The 18,827-nt window shown below is 40.5% G+C and overlaps 1 protein-coding gene across 1 annotated transcript in view; it reads left to right on the top strand.

Annotated features, from left to right (window-relative positions):
* Positions 1-9,603, top strand: part of LOC116172213 (stress response protein nst1) — a 28,783-nt gene extending 19,180 nt beyond the window's left edge. Inside the window, exon 3 of the mRNA XM_031489373.1 lies at positions 8,066-9,603. Within this exon, the coding sequence (XP_031345233.1) occupies positions 8,066-9,315 (1,250 nt within the window). The 3' untranslated portion in view covers positions 9,316-9,603. The remainder of the gene's footprint in view (positions 1-8,065) is intronic.
* The last annotated feature ends 9,224 nt before the right edge of the window (positions 9,604-18,827 follow it).

Below are 18,827 nucleotides of genomic sequence, written 5' to 3'. Positions count from 1 at the left end.
TTTTAATTCTAACAAATTAAGCGGTAATTAGACTCCGAGATTTACAATTATTTTAATCAATTTTAACAAAAGCAAAATCGATCCACCATACATCCCTCTACACATCAATTTTTTTTTAATTTTCACAAATTAGGCGGTAATTATGCTGAATTAAATATTTTGCGCTACAATTTTTTATCTCCCTATTTTGAGAAATGCCAATTTTTAATCAATTTTAATTAAGCGCGAACTCGATTCTCACTTTGGTTAACCAATTTTTTTAATTCTCGCATGTTAAGCGCTAATTATGCGCAATTGTTTGGTGCTATAATTTTTCGAGAAATGCAAATTATTTTCTCAATTTTAATTAAACGCGGACTCGATTCTCTCTATTTTTTAATTTTCGCAAGTTAAGCGCTAATTATGAGCAACTGTTTTGCGTTGCAATTTTTAATCTCCTGGATCCTTACATTTATTAACCAATTTTTTTTTTAATTTGGACAAATTAGGCGTTAATATGCTCAATTTTTACGCGCTTTAACGTTTAATCTCCAACTTCAAAAAATTTAAATTCTTTAAACAAGTTTAATTAAAAGCGGATTTGTTCCTCATGCCTACTGGTGAATTCTTGCAAATTAAGGGTTAATTATGCGCAATTATTTTGCGCTATAATTTTTAATCTCCCGACAACTTTAATTAAACGCGGATTCGATCCTCACTTTAATTAACCAATTTTTTTCAATTCTGGCAAATTAAGCGCTAATTATAGTGAATTATTACGCGGCATAATTTTTAATCTCCCGAAATGCCAATTTTTAATCAACTTTTAATAAGCGTGGACTGGATTCTCACTTTAATTAACCAGTTTTTTTTTAATTCTGGCATGTTAAGCGCTAATTATGCGCAATTACTTTAGTGTATACTAATTTCTCCAATCCGAGATTTGCTAATTTTTTAATCAACTTTAATAAAATCGAACTATATCCTCGCCTCTTTACTTATCAATTTTCGGTTTAATTTTTATAATTTAAGCGCTAATTAGGGTAAAATACTCTCTCGGTTTTGAGTAAATGCAAATTTTTGATTTTTTTAATCAATTTTGTTTAAAAGCGGACTTGGTCCTCACCTTCATTATTTTATTTTTTTAACTGTCACAAATTAAGCGCTAATTATGCGCAATTGTTTTGCGCTATATTTTTTAATATCCCGACTTCAAGAATTGCACATTTTTTAATCAATTTTAATTAACCGCGGACTCGATCCTTACTTGAATTAATTACTTTTCTTAATTTTCACAAATTAAGCGCTAATTATGCGCAATTATTTTAATAGTCTAATTTGGCGACTCCGATATTTGCAAATTTTTAATCAATTTTAACAAAATCGAACTGGATTCTCGCCTCTTTATTAATCAATTATTTAATTATCACAAATTAAGCGCTAATTAAGTTCGATTAAAACTAGTTTTATCCTTCATAGTACTCTAAAGAAAGGTCTCAACGAAAGGAATTAATTTCTACCAACCATAGTCCTCCTCCTCAGCATCTTATCGTGATCGGGTATATTCCCTTATACCTCAAGAACGGATTGTCGGAAGAGGGTACTCACAAAGGGCGATTGAGACGTCTGCAAGAAATATATCCATTGGTGATGTCAAAACAAAAGCTATTTCGGTTAAAAAAATGCGCTTTATCTGCACAAAAGTTGTGCACAACTTATACTTGTTTTTTTAATTGTCACAAATTAAGGGCTAATTATGCGGTATAATTTTAAATCACATGACATTTTTAGTTAATTTTAATTAAAATCGGACTCGATGTCTTATTTTTCATAAGTGGTTCAAAATCGCTGTACACTGTACGGCCAATCAAATGTCAATTTTGAGATAATCAACCGAAGAGTGTTTTAATTGTTAAATTAGTTAGTATTTCAGGAAACAATGTCAGAAGTTTCGATTATTTCTTGATTATAAGAAAAAATAAGTTTGATATCACTTTTATTATTTGGTCACACCTCCAAAGGTAAGTGAGGTAGCATTCCAGTGGCGGAGAGCTGCTGCCATATTAGAATTTCCTTATGTGCAAAACCTCCGCAGTTTAATGAATATAAAATTTTCGGCCCATAAATGAAGTTTACCGCACAGTACGCGCCCCAAATACTAGACGATTATAATATCATTTGTACGTCCATCACGTTCGCATAGCTACATTAACGCCCGCTATACGAAGAAAACCATTCCATCTTCAATTGGACTTTCTCCATTTCGCGCTAGAAATTTCGTCGATCGAGATAAAAGTAAAACGCGTTTTCACAAACCAACGCCCTTGAAAAAAACGGATGGATAATTCGATACGAAAAGAAGCACTTCCCGATCGAATTCGAATTAACAGTTACCTCGACGTTTCCAAAACGGAAGCGACGCTTTAAGGTACGATTGTTCGATTTTGTGCAAGAAGAAACGGTGACGCGACACCGTTAGGAGGCTACCAATTGCGGGCAAAAAGCGATTTACATAAACTTTTATTTTCACTAACGGTGCACCATAAAAACTGAAATAATTTTACGCTTGCATAGTTCGCAGTACACTCCAAGGATCGATCTAGCAGTAAACACTTTTGCAAGTCATTAATCTGGAAGATCTTCTTCTTCCGATGCGGACCTCATTTCTGATTACTGTATTGATCTTTTATTCGACCATCTGGCATCTTAACGAAATTTTTACGTAATTATGACCAAATAATAACGTGTCAGTCTTGCCGCCCTTTCATAATTATATTGTTCTCCCGATAAATGTCCATAATCACTGTTGCGTTAAGAGGACGCCTGGTCAGATGATGAACCTTTGCACTTGTTCTACTGGTCTATCCGGCCAGAATATGATAAGTCTAATGCCAGATGTTAGAACAGGTTATTTCACACTTCTTCTTTCTACAACTTCCAATACATCTTGTATGTACTAGGCAAAGAATGTTAGAGTTTTCTTTGAAAGGAATTTGCAAGTAAGCCTCATTAAAGTTTGGGGAGTTTTACTCACGACAATGGCACGAGAATATTTTATGAAGTACGGTACGAGACATGTGCTGAAGTTGCACCAAAAGCAAGAGAGCGCGAGGGGGTGTAAAACCAGTGTGAAGTTAGCATTAACCAGTCAGCAATAGATTATGCATATATCACGTAAATTTGTCAATGAGGTGTAGCATTACAAGTAGAAGAACACGTTCATGGGGTGCTGTTTGAGGTAGGATCAATATTCTCTTAGAAGGGGTGAATTTAATGAGGCGACGCCTGAAGGTAGCATGCATGTATAACCTAACTAAAACAACCCTTACGCCATCTGTATATTTCCTCTGGAAATTCATGAAAGTTGGATCGTTGCGATCGAATTCATTTCGTAGTTCCTTTTTCTGCCAATAGAGGTCATGCAAAGCATCTTTTCCTTACAGTGACTCTATACGTATAGCGAGAGGTATAGAGACAGTGTGGATTGGGAGAAATTAACCAAGGTGATGATATTATTGTAACCAATTCGGTTAAAAACAATTGGCTCAATAATAAGTTTGGAAAAAAACATGGCGTGGATGGAGAATATGGCCACGCTGTCTTTATACAGTCACTGCACTTTTCTATTTAAATGAAGCATCTTGGGTGCTCAAAAATTGTAGTGCAAGTGGTATGGGCACTATGCGGCTTGAGCACCAATATAGTAAAATTCAATTACTATTTCTTGAAAATTATATGAAGAGCGAACCGCTCCACAAAGAAGAGGAGGTATGGAATACCCATCAGGAGAAAAGATCCGTTCAATCTCTCGAATCTCCCCTCACTGAATATTGTATGTACAAGTAGCATATATCCATACCCCTCAGACACCCAGGTGATTTTCCCCTAAAACGTACAGCTGTAAGGACTCTCGTGATACTTTTCTATAAAGAAAGAAAATTAATTAATTCAAGTAAGGATCGAGTCCGCGGTTAATTAAAATTGATTAAAAAATGTGTAATTCTTGAAGTCGGGCGATTAACAATTATACCGCAAAACAATTGCGCATAATTGGCGCTTAATTTGTGACAGTTAAAAAAAGCATAATTAACGCTTAATTTATTAACGTGATTAAAAAATGTGTAATTCTTGAAGTCAAGAAATTAAAAAATAAAACTAATTGCGCATAACTTGCAAAAATTTTAGAAGTTGGTTAATAAAGATGAGGATGGAATCAGCGTTTAATTAAAATTTAATTAAAAATTTGCAATTCTTGAAGTGGGGAGATTGAAAATTGTAGGGCAAAATAATTGCGCATAATTAGCCCCTAATTTGCAAGAGTTCACCATGAGGAACAAATCCGCTTTAAATTAAATTTGATTACAGAATTTACATTTCTTGAAGATCTTGGAGATTAAACATTTTAGCCCAAAAAAATTGAGCATAATTGGCGCTTAATTTGTCCAAATTAATAAAAAAAATTGGTTAATAAATTTGAGGATCCAGGAGATTAAAAATTACAACGCAAAACAGTTGCTCATAATTAGCGCTTAACTTGCGAAAATTAAAAAATAGGGGGATCGAGTCCGCGTTTAATTAAAATTGAGGAAATAATTTGCATTTCTCGAGAAATTATAGCGCCAAAAAATTGCGCATAATTAGCGATTTACTTTTGGGAATTAAAAAAAATTGTGATTATTTAAAGTGAATCGTGTCCGTCTTTAATTAAAATTGATTCAGAAATTAGCAATTACTCAAAACTGAGAGATTAAAAATTATAGCGCAAAGTCTTTGACCCTAATTAGCGCTTAAATTATAAAAATTAAACCGATAATTGATTAGTAAAGAGGCGAGGATATATAGTTCGATTTTGTTAAAGTTGATTAAAAAATTAGTAAATCTCGGATTGGAGAAATTAAGATATTAAAATAATTGCGCATAATTAGCGCTTAACATGCGAGAATTAAACAAAATTGGTTAATTAAAGTGACAATCGAGTCCGCACTCAATTAAAGTTGATTAAAAATTGTCATTTCTCAAATTCGGCAGATTAAAAATTATGGCGCAACATAATTCAACATAATTAGCGCTTAATTTGCCAGAATTAAAAAAATATTGGTTAATTAAAGTGAGTATCGAATCCACGTTTAATTAAAGTTCATTGAAAATTTTCATTCCTTCAAGTCGGGAGATTAAACATTATAGCGCAAAATAATTGCGCATGATTAGCCCTTAATTTGCAAGAATTCGCCAATAAGCATGAGGGACAAATCCGCTTTTAATTAAAATTGATTAAAGAATTTACATTTCTTGAAGTTTGAGATTAAATACTTTAGCGCAAAAAAATTGAGCATAATTAGCGCTTAATTTGTCTAAATTAATAAAAAAAAAATTGGTTAATAAATGCGAGGATCCAGGAGATTAATTACACCGCGAAACAGTTGCTTATAATTAGCGTTCAACTTGTGAAAATTACAAAATAGAGAGGATCGAGTCCGCGTTTAATTAAAATGGAGGAAATAATTTGCATTTCTCGAGAAATTATAGCGCCAAAAAAATGCGCATAATTAGCGATTAACTTTTGAGAATTAAAAAAAAATGTGATTATTAAAGTGAATCGTGTCCGTGTTTAATTAAAATTGATTCAAAAATTTGCAATTACTCAAAATGAAGAGATTAAAAATTGCAGCACAAAATATTTGACTCTAATTGGCGCTTAAATTGTAAAACTTAAACCGAAAACTGGTTAATAAAGAGGCGAGGATATAGATTTTGTTAAAGTTGATTAAAAAATTAGTAAATCTCGGATTCGAGAAATTAAAATATTAGTGCGCATAATTAGCGCTTAACATGCGAGAATTTAGAAAAATGGTTAATTAAATTGAGAATCGAGTCTGCGTTAAATTAAAAATTAAAAATTTGCATTTCTTAAATTCGGGAGATTAATTCAGCATAATTAGCGCTTAATTTGCCAGAATTAAAAAAAGATTGGTTAATTAAAGTGAGTATCGAATCCGCGTTTAATTAAGGTTGATTGAAAATTTTCATTCCTGGAAGTCGGGAGATTAAAAATTATAGCGCAAAGTACTTGCGCATAATTAGCCCTTAATTATCAAGAATTCGCCCATAAGTATGAGGAACAAATCCGATATTGAGCATAATTAGCATAATTAAAGTTTGTCTAAATTAATTAAAAAATGGGTTAATAAATGTGGGGATCCAGGAGATTAAAAATTACAACGCAAAACAGTTGCTTATAATTAGCGCTTAACTTGTGAAAATTAAAGAATAGGGAGGATCGAGTCCGCGTTTAATTAAAATTGAGGAAATAATTTGCATTTCTCGAAAAATTATGGCGCCAAAAAATTGCGCAATTTGCGATTAACCTTTGAGCATAATTAGCGCTTAATTTGTCTAAATTAATTTAAAAAAATTGGATAATAAATGTAAGGATCCAGGAGATTAAAAATTACAACGCAAAACAGTTGCTTATAATTAGCGCTTAACTTGCGAGAATTGAAAATAATTGTTTTAATTAAATCGAGAATCGAGTCCGCGCTTAATTAAAGTTGATTAAAAATTGGCATTTTTCAAATTCGGGAGGTTAAAAATTATGGCGCAAAATAATTCAACGTAATTAGCGCGAAATTTGCCAGAATTAATAAAAGATTGGTTAATTAAACTGAGAATCGAATGCGCATTTAATTAAAGTTGACTAAAAAGTTTCATTTCTGGAAGTTGGGAGATTAAAAATTATAGCGCAAAATAATTGCGTATAATTAGCCCTTAATTTACAAGAATTCACCAATAAGTATGAGGAACAAATCCGATATTGAGCATAATTAGCGCTTAATTTGTCTAAATGAATTAAAAAAATTGGTTAATAAATGTGAGGATCCAGGAGATTAAAAACAAACAACGCAAAGAATTGCTCAGAATTAGCGCTTAATCTGTGGGAATTAAGAAAAATTGATTATTATAGTTAATAATTTGTCTGTTGTAGCCGGAAGATTAAAAATTATAGAGTCGAGTCCGCGTTTAATTAAAATTAATTAATTTAATTAAAAATATAGTACAGAGAAATTAAGCATAATTAGCGCTTAATTTGTGAAAATTAAACATAAAATGGATTAATAAAGTAAAGAGGGTCGAGTTTGCTTTTGTTAAGATTGATTAAAAAATTTGTAAGAAAAATTAAAAATTATAACGCAAAATAATTGCGCATAATTAGCGTTTAACTTGTAAGCATTAAACAATAATTGATCAATAAAGGTGAGAATCGCATGCGCTTTTAATTAAAATTGACTAAAAAATTTGCAATTCTTGAAGTCGGCAGTTTAAAAATTATAGCGGTAATAGGTTGAGTTGAGCGTAATTAGCGCTTAATTTCTGCAAATAAAAAAATTTAATTATTAGGGGTGATGTTGGAATCCACTATTAATTCAAATCGATTAAAAAATGTGCAATTCTTAAATTGTAGCGCAAGATAATTGAACATAATTAGAGCTTAATTTCTGAAAATTAAACAACAAATGCATGAATTTTGCGAGAATCAAAGAAACAAATAATTACAACGTCAAACAAGTGCACAAAGTTAGCGCTTAACTGGCAAAGATTAAACAAAATTGATGAATAAAGGTGAGGACAGAGGAGATTAAAAAGTTGAGCAAATTTGAATTTCTTGAAGTCGGGAGATTAATTAATTAAACATAATTAGCGCTTAAATTGTAAAAATCTAACAAAAAATTGATTAATTAAGAGGGAAGAATTGATTAATTAAAGTGAGGAACTATTTTTAAAGAACGTAGCACCGTGGGATCTGGGGGGTACATGCAAAAGTCGATGACTATTTCCTGGCGGGGACCCCCCCCCCGGATCATTTTTTCCGCACTACAAAGGACGTAGCACTGGGGTGCCGGGGGGGGGGGCAACGTATAGCAACTATTTCCTGAAAATTACTTTTTATGGCAACTCTTGAAACCCCTGTACAACCCCTTTGAGGCTCTTCAAAATTTCTGAAGCCCCTTAAATTACCTTCCTTAAATTTTTAGACATTTCCCTTCCTTCATATTAGTATATTTTGGTAAAGAAATCTTTTATATTTCAGATGAAGAATGGAACAACGATGTGGCCGATTCCACCTTATACCTAATGCACGGATCAACCGAAACGAATTTCCCGAGAGCATCCGAAAGATTCATCAAAAGCGAGTCGAAAATATCCGAACGGTACTCGCGACAACCCGAGACGAGATATGACGAAAAACACAAATTTCTATTTAACGAAAGACAGTCACAAAACCACCCTAAGTCGCTGGAACGTAAACGTTACACTGAGGAGAGGCACGAGACCGCCAAGCAGAGGAACTTTGACGATTGGGAGCAGGAGAACGTACGGTACTCCCGTGAAAAATTCATCGAAAACTACGCGTACTCCAACCCGAAGTACGCCGACGAAGAGGAATCGCGACCGCACTACTACGAGGAACAGCGCGACTATCGGGAGGCTCCGGTGCCGAAGGCGCGACAGAAACAGGGCTACTTCGAAAATTCAAGACGGTATTACGGCGACGAGAAACGGGGGGAGTGGTTTTCCAACGGGCGAAATTCGGGAATGGACAGATACTCAGATCGGGACTCAAAGTCGAGATCGACCGAGTACTTGGTCGAGGAGGTGCGCAAACGGCCCGGACTTAGGCAGCGAAGCCCTTCGCCCATCGAAAACGACACGCCACGTGACCGTTTCAAGGACGCGAAAGAAAAGTTTTTGCTTCTCGAGAAGGAGCGCTTGGAGCAAGAGCGGTTGAGGAAGGAGCCGCCGATTTCGCCCACGCACAAAGAAATGCCGTTCGTGAATCGGCGGTACGACGACAAGGTACGATATTACGACGAGAAGCCGGAACCGGCGCCGAGGGCTACGCTTCAAGAGAACGTCCGGTACCAGAAGGAGGCGTCCGATCGGTACCGGCACGTCGACAAGTACGACCCGAAACGTCGCTCGATGTTCTGCTTAATCGAGGAGGAGCACAAGAAGAACTCGAACGAAATCGCGCGCGAGCTCAAGCGGCGAACGTACGTCGAGAACAACAACTACGAGGACGACTACTACCGAAACAACGACGAACGCGACCACCACTACTCTCGTTCGAAATCGCCGGTCGACACGAACCAGATCGAAGACCTCAAGTACGTCCGCAACCCGAAGGGCAGACACGCGGCCGGCTACAGGCACAGCTACGCCGAGCCCAAGCTCAAGATGGACAAGTCGAAGAAGCTCTTCCCCGACATGCTGCAGCGCACCAATAGCACCGTCTCGAATTCGGGACGCGTCGGACTCGCTAGCATCCATCCCTACTGAACCGACGACGACGCTGCAATAAAATCCCCAGTTGAGATTTCCCCCTCCCAAGTTCGACGACTTGTGTAAATTAATCTCTCTATTTATTGTTTTTTTGATTGTGTGCCTTATACTTCTAACGTTAGAATTTAAGCAAGTAACATGACTACCTTTTGTTAACTATTACAATTGACTCTTTAAACAAATTTTATTCATCGTGTAACGAAGAAGGATTTATTATTGTTTCGAATTTATCATAATGTTTATATGAATGTATTTTTCAAATATATCGATTTATGGAATGTGTAACCGGCTGGTTACTTTCCAACTCTCTTTACCCTCTCTTCTTAAAATCCTTTACTTGGGGGTGGTTCTTCCTATAAACATTGAGGGTTGTTGGGCGCCGGCTAGCTTCAGTCGATAATTCTTCTGGCCTCAAGGAGAGGGGAAAGGATAAATGAATAAAAATCAATAATCTTTATTAAAACCTGTTGGGTTCTTTTTGTCTTAGAAATCGCCTCTTATCTGTAAGTAACACATGTTAAAAGAAATGGGGGTGAGGCGGTACATCCTGTGGAAACAAAGTTAATTCATTCATACACAAAAAGTCACTGCATATAAAAGAAAATATGTATTTATTATGTGAATTAAATCAAGTTATTTACTCTCAAAACCGCCGAGTACAGAAAGAACATTAATTCGTATTTCATAAACTCTTATCCACTTTAGTCGAAAGTCACCACAAAACTGCTGTAAATGCGTGTAGTAACGCTTTCAGGTTCGAGTCGTTTAAATGAATGCAAATAGTGCTGATAAGCACTAAATTGCACGCAACACTAGTAGGTAATTTAAATCGCCTTTACAAACATACCAATTTATAATAGTTTTGTAATAATAAAAATACAACGAAATAATGAATCCACAATGGGGCGAACTACAACGAATTAATAAATCTACAACGAGGCGAACTACAACGAACTATTGTCTACAAATACCTCGAGTTCATAAGTGCACCAGGACTTGGAGGTATTTTTGTCGCACGATCGATGTGGAAGTCGAATGAATTCGGACCGCCCACTGCAGGCTGCTGTTCGCTTTTGAGCTGGACCAATCACAGGCAGGCTGGTGTATCTCGATCTCAGTTTGGTACTCTCCAGCTGGATTGCGCACGTACCGACAACGGAATCCTTGCCTTGTTACGACGACTAGGAGAGGGGTTGCAACTTCCACCCCACCATCCACTAGCGCCCTATTGGCCGCGTCGCCAGACGCCTCTACCGGAAATCGTTTATAAGCAGCGCACCGACAGGGGAACTTCACTTGTGCCTGGGCAAGCCTACCTTACCCTACAACAAGGCTGGTCGCTTGGGCTCAAGACCGTCTCCGCACGCGATCACTTCCCGGCTTGACCGTAGTCAAGTCCGGCGCCATCCCACGTGCCAGAAGCGATCTTATATATGTACATATAGCCTCTGTATTATTTGTAAATATTGTGTAATATACTTTTCAACCTCCGTTTGCCACTTACGTTACCCCGCCCGGTAACAATTGGCGCCCATACGTGTGAGTCAACCAGCAGCATCGCGCTCTGAGGATCTACGCCCACGCTCCCGCGACAGCCGACGCGCAACACCATGAATACGAGGAGCAGGAACACCCCGACGTCCAACTCCGGCGCCGACGAAGGTATCGACACTCAAACAACGGAGATGACCCCGGCAATCAACCCCGGTCTGGACCCGGCAACCCCGTCCAGTGGCGCCCAACACTCTCAACACACCCTCGACATGCTAAAGGCGCTGACCGACGCCCTCCAGAACGCGCAGAAAACCGCATCACCGGACCTACCGACCTTCAGCGGCGACCACCTGGAGGACCCAACAGTCTTCTTCAGCACGCTCGAGCAGACAATCCAAACCACCGACCCGACGGAAAAGTTAAAAACAGCAGCAGCACAACTAAAAGGGGAGGCTGCGAAATGGTGGAACAGTTACGAGGCATTTTCACCGACATACAACGACCTAAAGAACTACACCCGCGAAAAATACGACAGCAGCAAGATTCGCGGGAAGATGCAATCAGAATTCTTCGGCCGAGAACAAGGAGCAGAGTCGCCGCAGCAATTCCTCCAGAGGAAGGCACAGCTAGCAAAACGGCTGAAGATCCCGATCGGCGAGCACCTCGAGCTACTGAGAGACCTGCTGCACCCACGCATTAGAGTAGCCTTTTTAACCACAACACCCACTTCACTCCTCGACTTGGTGCGTCACGCCGAGGAAATCGAAAACTGCAACAAAGCGCTACCTCGAAACAATCAACCCAGACCATCGCCACCAACCCCCGCCGACAGACCTCCCAACACACCAAAGTGCCACCACTGCCCGGAATATCACTTCCACCGAGACTGCCCAGTACTGACCCGCCGCCGAGACCAGGGAAACGGGGCAGCGGTCGGGAACAATGCCCGGCCGTCCACCTAATCCAGACTGCGACCCGACCCAACCTACCAACGCTGGCAGTCAAGGTACGCGGAAAAAGCGTAAGAGCTCTCCTCGACTCCGGATCATCCCATAACTTCATCCAGAAGGAGCTCGCGTGGAAAATCCACCATAGCAACCACCAAACAGCCGGCCTAGCGAACCCCCGCCATCAGCTGGAAGTCATCGGCACATCCAGAGTCGAGTACACGCTCAACGACAAGCAAGAATCGGACGACTTCCTGGTGACACCAAACCTTGTCGTGCCCATGATCTTGGGACAGAAGTGGCTCCAAGAACATCGAGCGGTGCTGGATTACGAGAGAGCGTGCATCCACTGGGGAACCCATACAAGGCAGACAACACACTGGGACCAAGCTCCGAACCGCGGCCCAACAACGAGCGACTCCATAAACTTCGCCGGAGTCAAGCACGGGTTCCAACCACCACTCGATCGACGCCTGGCCACACTGCTGGAAACTTTCGGTAGCACACTGGCCGATCCTGCAACGCCCACAACAACAGCATCCACCACACATCGCATCCGAGTCACCAAAACAACGCCCTTCCGACTTCCGCCATATCGACATTCGCCAAACAAAAAGAAGGTCATCGCGGATGAAGTGGAAGCTATGTTAGCAGCGCAGGTGATCGAGCCCAGCACGTCCGAATATTGCTCGCCCATCGTCATAATTCAGAAAAAAGACGGCCGCCCGAGATTCTGCATCGACTACCGTCGTCTAAACGCCATCACAAAAGACGAGAGCACCAACCTGCCAGTCATACAGGAGACCCTCCGAGACCTGGGGACGGCCAAAGTTTTTTCCAGCCTGGATCTCAAATCAGGCTACTGGCAGGTGCCGCTAGAGACGGAATCCCGACATCTCACCGCGTTTTCAACCCCTGATGGAGCGAGTTATCAATTCAAAGTAATGCCGTTCGGGCTCAAGAATGCACCTGCTACGTTCCAGAAGCTAATGACCCAGGACGTTCTCGCCGGGTATTTACGGAAATTCGTCATGGTATACCTGGATGACATAATAATCTACTCAGACTCCTGGGACGAGCACCTCAAACATCTACACCTCGTGCTGGAACGACTGCAACGCCACAAACTCCGCTTGTCCCTCGAAAAGTGTCGCTTCGGGGGGCAAACGATCCAATACCTGGGCCACAACATCACGGCGAACGGGAACCGCCCGTGCCAGGAACACATCGAAGCAATCCGGACCGCAGACCGGCCCACCTCGAGGAAGAAGCTAAGAAGTTTTCTAGGATTGACCAACTGGCTACGAGAGTACGTGCCCCGGTGTGCCGAATTACAAGCACCGTTGGATAACTTACTAACAAAGAACACCCCTTTCCGATGGACAGCGGCAGCCGACGTCGCCTTTAGCCAGTTAAAAGCAGCACTTAGCAAACCACTCCAACTCAGCCGTCCGGACTTCGCCACTCCATTCGTGCTGCAAACCGACGCCAGCGAAAACGGGATTGCGGCCGTACTCTTTCAAGAACCCCACCCCGGAGAGAAAAAAATTATCAGCTACGCCAGTGCCAAACTTAACCACGCGCAGAGACGCTACCATATCAACGAACAGGAGTGCTTGGCAGTAGTGTGGGCCATTAAACGATACCGGCCATATCTGGAAGATAGACGTTTTACGTTGAAGACAGACAGCCGCGCTCTCCTGTGGCTGGATCGCACAAAAGACGAAAAGAGCAAGCTAACTCGTTGGGCATTACGGCTCCAAGAATTTACATTTGATGTGGTCCACTGTCCGGGGAAAGAAAACGAGCTTCCAGACCACCTGTCCCGCCACCCATCAGCAGAAGAAGCCGAAGAAGCCACGGCAGAAGACGTAAACCGCATGCTGCCACCTACGACCACACACGAGTCCAAACAAACCAACAGCACCCCGGTAATCGCGGCAGTGGAAGTGGCCAATTTGGCGGACCATGTGAAGGAGTGCCAAAAGACAAACGAAAACGCCATCGTTCTGGTACGCACCTGGCACAGAATACAGCAGGAAGGACCAGCGACACCAGCACAAGCAAGGTTCAACCGGGATTACACGGTGGACAACGGTTACCTCTACCGCAAAGCACCCCAAGGGAACCTACTCGTAGTCCCCTGCAGCCTTCAACCAGCGGTACTAGAAGCGTACCACAACGCAGCCACAGCTGGACACCCAGGAGCCGAAGAAACGGAACGGGCCATAATGACACATTACCACTGGGCGAAACTGGGAGACACGGTGCGGAATTATGTACGAGCATGTTGGATTTGCGCGGCAGTCAAAAGAGGCCCGGTCCAGGACGCCACCGTACGCCCACGCAAACCCACACGACCCTGGGAAGCGGTTTCCGTAGACTTGATGGGCCCCTACGACGCCACACCTACAGGCTACCGCCAGATAGTCGTGATCACGGACCTCTTCAGCATGTGGGTGGAGGCATTTCCAGTAAAGGAAGCAGTCGCTCCAACAGTGGTCAGAATCCTGGAACACGAGGTATTCGCACGCTATGGTTTCCCGAGAGCGATCATCTCAGACAACGGACCGCAATTCACATCAGTGACATGGGACGCGGCACTTCGGAAGTGGGGAGCAATGCACTGGACAACGCCCATATGGCACCCGCAGGCGAACCCCGTCGAACGCCGGAACCAAGAAATCAAAAAGGGCCTCCGCACTCATCTGGTGGGACAAAGCCCCAGCGCCTGGGCGGCCGTACTACCCATTGTCATGTTTACGTTACGTACGAGGAGAAACGCCGCTACTGGACTCACGCCGAGCCACGCGCTGCTAGGCTACGACCTACCCAGGCCAGGAGAGTGGAAAGCCAGGGATCGACCACCTCCACCGACAGGAGAAGCCCGAGAGGAGGTCGTACAGACGGTGCACAGGAACCAGGCACGATCCCGCAGCCGGTACGCGAACTACGGGCCAGCCCGCACCCAGTACCAAGTAGGCGACGGAGTGATGGAAAGATCCAGGGACCAACACTCCGGGAACTTTCACATGAAGTACACAGGTCCCTACACCATCGAAGCGCTGGCGGGCACAAACGCGTACTGGATAAGGCGAGGAAACGAACTGGTAAAGGTGCACGTACACGATCTACGCCCTGCACCCAACCAACCCACCCCGGCACCAGTACCGGAACTTCCGCCAAGAATCATTTCACCGACGCCACCACGGAACCAACGACAACCCCGTCACCGCCGTTTGCTACAGCGCCTGCACCCCGCCGTCGCAACCCCTTTACAGGGGGGGGATACTGTTACGACGACTAGGAGAGGGGTTGCAACTTCCACCCCACCATCCACTAGCGCCCTATTGGCCGCGTCGCCAGACGCCTCTACCGGAAATCGTTTATAAGCAGCGCACCGACAGGGGAACTTCACTTGTGCCTGGGCAAGCCTACCTTACCCTACACAAGCGACTGAGGCTGGTCGCTTGGGCTCAAGTACCGTCTCCGCACGCCATCACTTCCCGGCTTGACCGTAGTCAAGTCCGGCGCCATCCCACGTGCCAGAAGCGATCTTATATATGTACATTATATCCTCTGTATTATTTGTAAATATTGTGTAATATACGTTTTCAACCTCCGTTTGCCACTTACGTTACCCCGCCCGGTAACAGCCTTCTGTAATTTCGTAAATTTCCAATTTTCTTCGGCGCGCTGGGAAGAAACGTTTTCGTCTCCTACGCTGGCTCGATGGAGATTATTTCACTCGGTTCTTTTGCTTGCTTTTCTTATAAAAGTCGCCTTAACGCTTTATTAAACTGCACGCTTATAATTTGCGGGCGCGACTGACATAGATGTTGCTCCGTAAAACGGCGACGGGCAACTCCCTCCTGGTGCTTGAAATCCCCGTATTTATACTTTCTCACTTAGTATCCACTGACCTCAATTCGCTTTATCGCGCAAACTCGCACATGTATAAATAGTTTGAACGCCCATGACTTAAGCTTTTGACACTTTGGCAGCGGTAGAAAATAGACGGATTTGAATCGCTCTACTAGCTCTCAACTAATTATTTACAATGACTCGGACTTTGACCTTAGCGTTAATACTCGCTATTTCTATGCAGGTTTGTACCCTAATTTACCTATTTACATACGACGAATGCAATTCTAATTACGTCGCGATATTTATAATTTACTTATATTTAATTCTCCTTCTGCGTCATAGCGGCTATCTTTGAAATGCACATTCAGCTACAATAACTTAAAATAAACAATTCCCCTTTAAATGCATTCCCATTCAGTCACATCATTCATACTTGGGAGTCATGATTACATTTAGACTGGACACTTGAATCACGTAAAAATAAAAGTTTAAATAAGCTGTACAGAAATACTGTTACAGCGCGCGCCCACCAAACGCAGCGGAATTGTACGCAAATCGCTTAAAAATGTTCGTTTCGAAGAGATCGGTCAATTTCTTATTTACGAAGTTAAGGCCGAAAATATTTTGAGGATTAAGTCCGTGTGTATATATTCGCTTCTAGAAACTAGTAAAAAGCTTTAACTTTAAATTACTTTTGCTTTTGTTGCCTGTCTTAAAATGGAGGAGCTTTATTCTGCGCAATTTAAACTTTTATATTAGTTGTGTGGTATAAAACCTTTGGATCGTTTTCTTATTCTATCAAAATATCCCAAAATTTCCGAGGGTTAGAACTGATAGAAATGTCGGGCGTAGAAGAATTGACAACTCTCCCAATTTTTTACTGCTGACGCTGAACATGGAAGATTTTGCACGCCAATATTGCTTCAACTTGCTTTTTTTTAAAAACAGCGGTATTGAGGTCAAGTATATCGATAGAGAATAATTTACTCGCATTAAGGATATGAAACAAGTTTTTAAGGAAATATCGAGGGAGTATTTTAGACTGTTACGTATATGAAAACAGCGCAACATCATTTATTTATCGTTCTTCAATAAGCAATAGGGAGAAATCAAACGCATCCTTTGATTTTGTGTCTTTTTAAGTACCTATGCTGTGTGATTCTCACACTAATGCTTAAATTATGATTGGTATTTATAGAATAGCTCGGGCAAACCGATGTACGGCTATTTTAAATGAAAGTATAGTAGGATGAGCGGTTATGGGATAATTCGTGCCCTAGTAATTTGCACTCCCACAATTTGCACACACATCATTCTCATCAGAACAATTTGCACCAAGATTTTTCGCACATGAGCATTTCGCTACCCTAACTTTTTGATATCTAAACACATATGCACACATGGGACATTTTCGCACTAGAAAAATTGGCGCTCGGATAATTTGTATCCAAATAGGTAGCCCAGGTTTTCAAATTTTGAAAGTACCTGGCAAAGTGTACGATTAAATGATCAGGATTATTGATTTTTTCGTTTCTTAAATATTGAATTGAAAGATGTAAAAATGTCGTAAGAATTGGTATTTTAAAAAATATAAGGGTTGATTTAGCCCCGCTATTGCTCACCAGGTCCGCATTTCTGTGTTTGGGTATTGGACAAGTTTTTAGCGTGCCTCAAATACCTACCCAAAAATGTCTACCACCTCTCAACCTACGGGTCCTGTCACGGTCACCAAATGTTGAAAATAGATTTCCGGAAGTTCTAGGCCTCTGCTTTGCTTAATAACGATAAATAGGATTACATTATTTAGAACTTGATAATAATTGATATAATATAAAATCATGAACTAGTTACAACAAGCACACTAAAGCGCATTTTTTAAGCCAAAATAGTAGATAAATATCTCCCCAAAATATAGACATATATATGGAATATAGAAATATTTTTGTAAAAAAGAAGATAGTAAAAAATGGCTAAAATTTATATATTGAGGATCAAGGCGATGTATTTGGAGGTTTTCCTACTGAAATTAGTCGATAATTAACGATTACGACATTTTCTTAATCACAGTGTGGGTGGTTAGGATTAAGAAATTATTACGACTTTTTTTCGTAATCGCACGGTTAATTGCAGTGATTTGTTTTTAATGTATAAATGTTTACAGAGATTTTGAATGATGTATCGCACAGGTTTTTTTTAATGTTTAAGGAATGGATCACGGAAAACAAAATTTTGTAGCTGCAAGTACGGTTTATAAAGGAAATTTTGTTGTAATTGAAATATCCCCAGAAAAGACGGGGTGTCCACCAATTTTTTAAAATGAGTTTATTAAATTGTTCGCTAACGAAACCTTTATATTTTGAGTGATTGCTTAATAATTCCTCAACTAAAGCATGAGCATGAAAGAAAAATAGAAACACCTTAGGTCAGTTACTTGTTGATTAATCTGCCACTACATGAAAAGTATGTACGTAGCTTTTATGGTTCAAAATTAGAGACGAATGGAAAATAACGTTCATATTTCATTGGGATTAATTACCTTTAATTTGACAGTAAGTGCTATCGATCTGCTCGTGCCATAATAATATCATAACAGTTAGATATTATCATTCCAATTTAGGAAGATTGGCATATAAATCACTCGAAATTTTCATTTTACTGTATTATCTCACCTATTTGAATCCGATTGATTTTAGATTGTGTTATTTAGATTATCGCCGCCTTCTATATCAGAAATAGACCACCGTTTAACGCAGTTACTAGTTAATTAATGTAATTGATATTTACTCGTATTTCTATAGGTAGCGAACGTCGGCGCCTTTGATTAACTATTTTTAATTAACTTTCTATTGAACGCTACGATATTTGAATCTTTTTGAAGATTTTGGCGTACCTGCGAATTACGAATGCAATTAATAAATTTAAATATATGACCAGCCGTGGGTAGTTATTAACGTCGAATGGAAAATTTCAGGATGGCGTGGTAACAAAATTTGTTTTTATGTGCTATGATATTTTTTATTCATCTCTTAGGAATACAATATAGGTTTGTGAGTCACTATGGATATTTGAATGTTTCATGAAAGTTAAAAAAACACTTTGAACTTGGCCTTATTATTATTTTATTAATTCCATATTATTTATACAAAAAACATCCCTTGAAAATAAATTTACGTAATTCGATTTTAATCTATCCTTGTGGTT

This window comes from Photinus pyralis, unplaced genomic scaffold (genome assembly GCF_008802855.1).
Source record: "Photinus pyralis isolate 1611_PpyrPB1 unplaced genomic scaffold, Ppyr1.3 Ppyr1.4_LG5, whole genome shotgun sequence".
In the NCBI taxonomy this organism is placed as follows: Eukaryota; Metazoa; Arthropoda; class Insecta; order Coleoptera; family Lampyridae; genus Photinus; species Photinus pyralis.
This window is presented reverse-complemented; position numbering and strand designations above follow the sequence as displayed.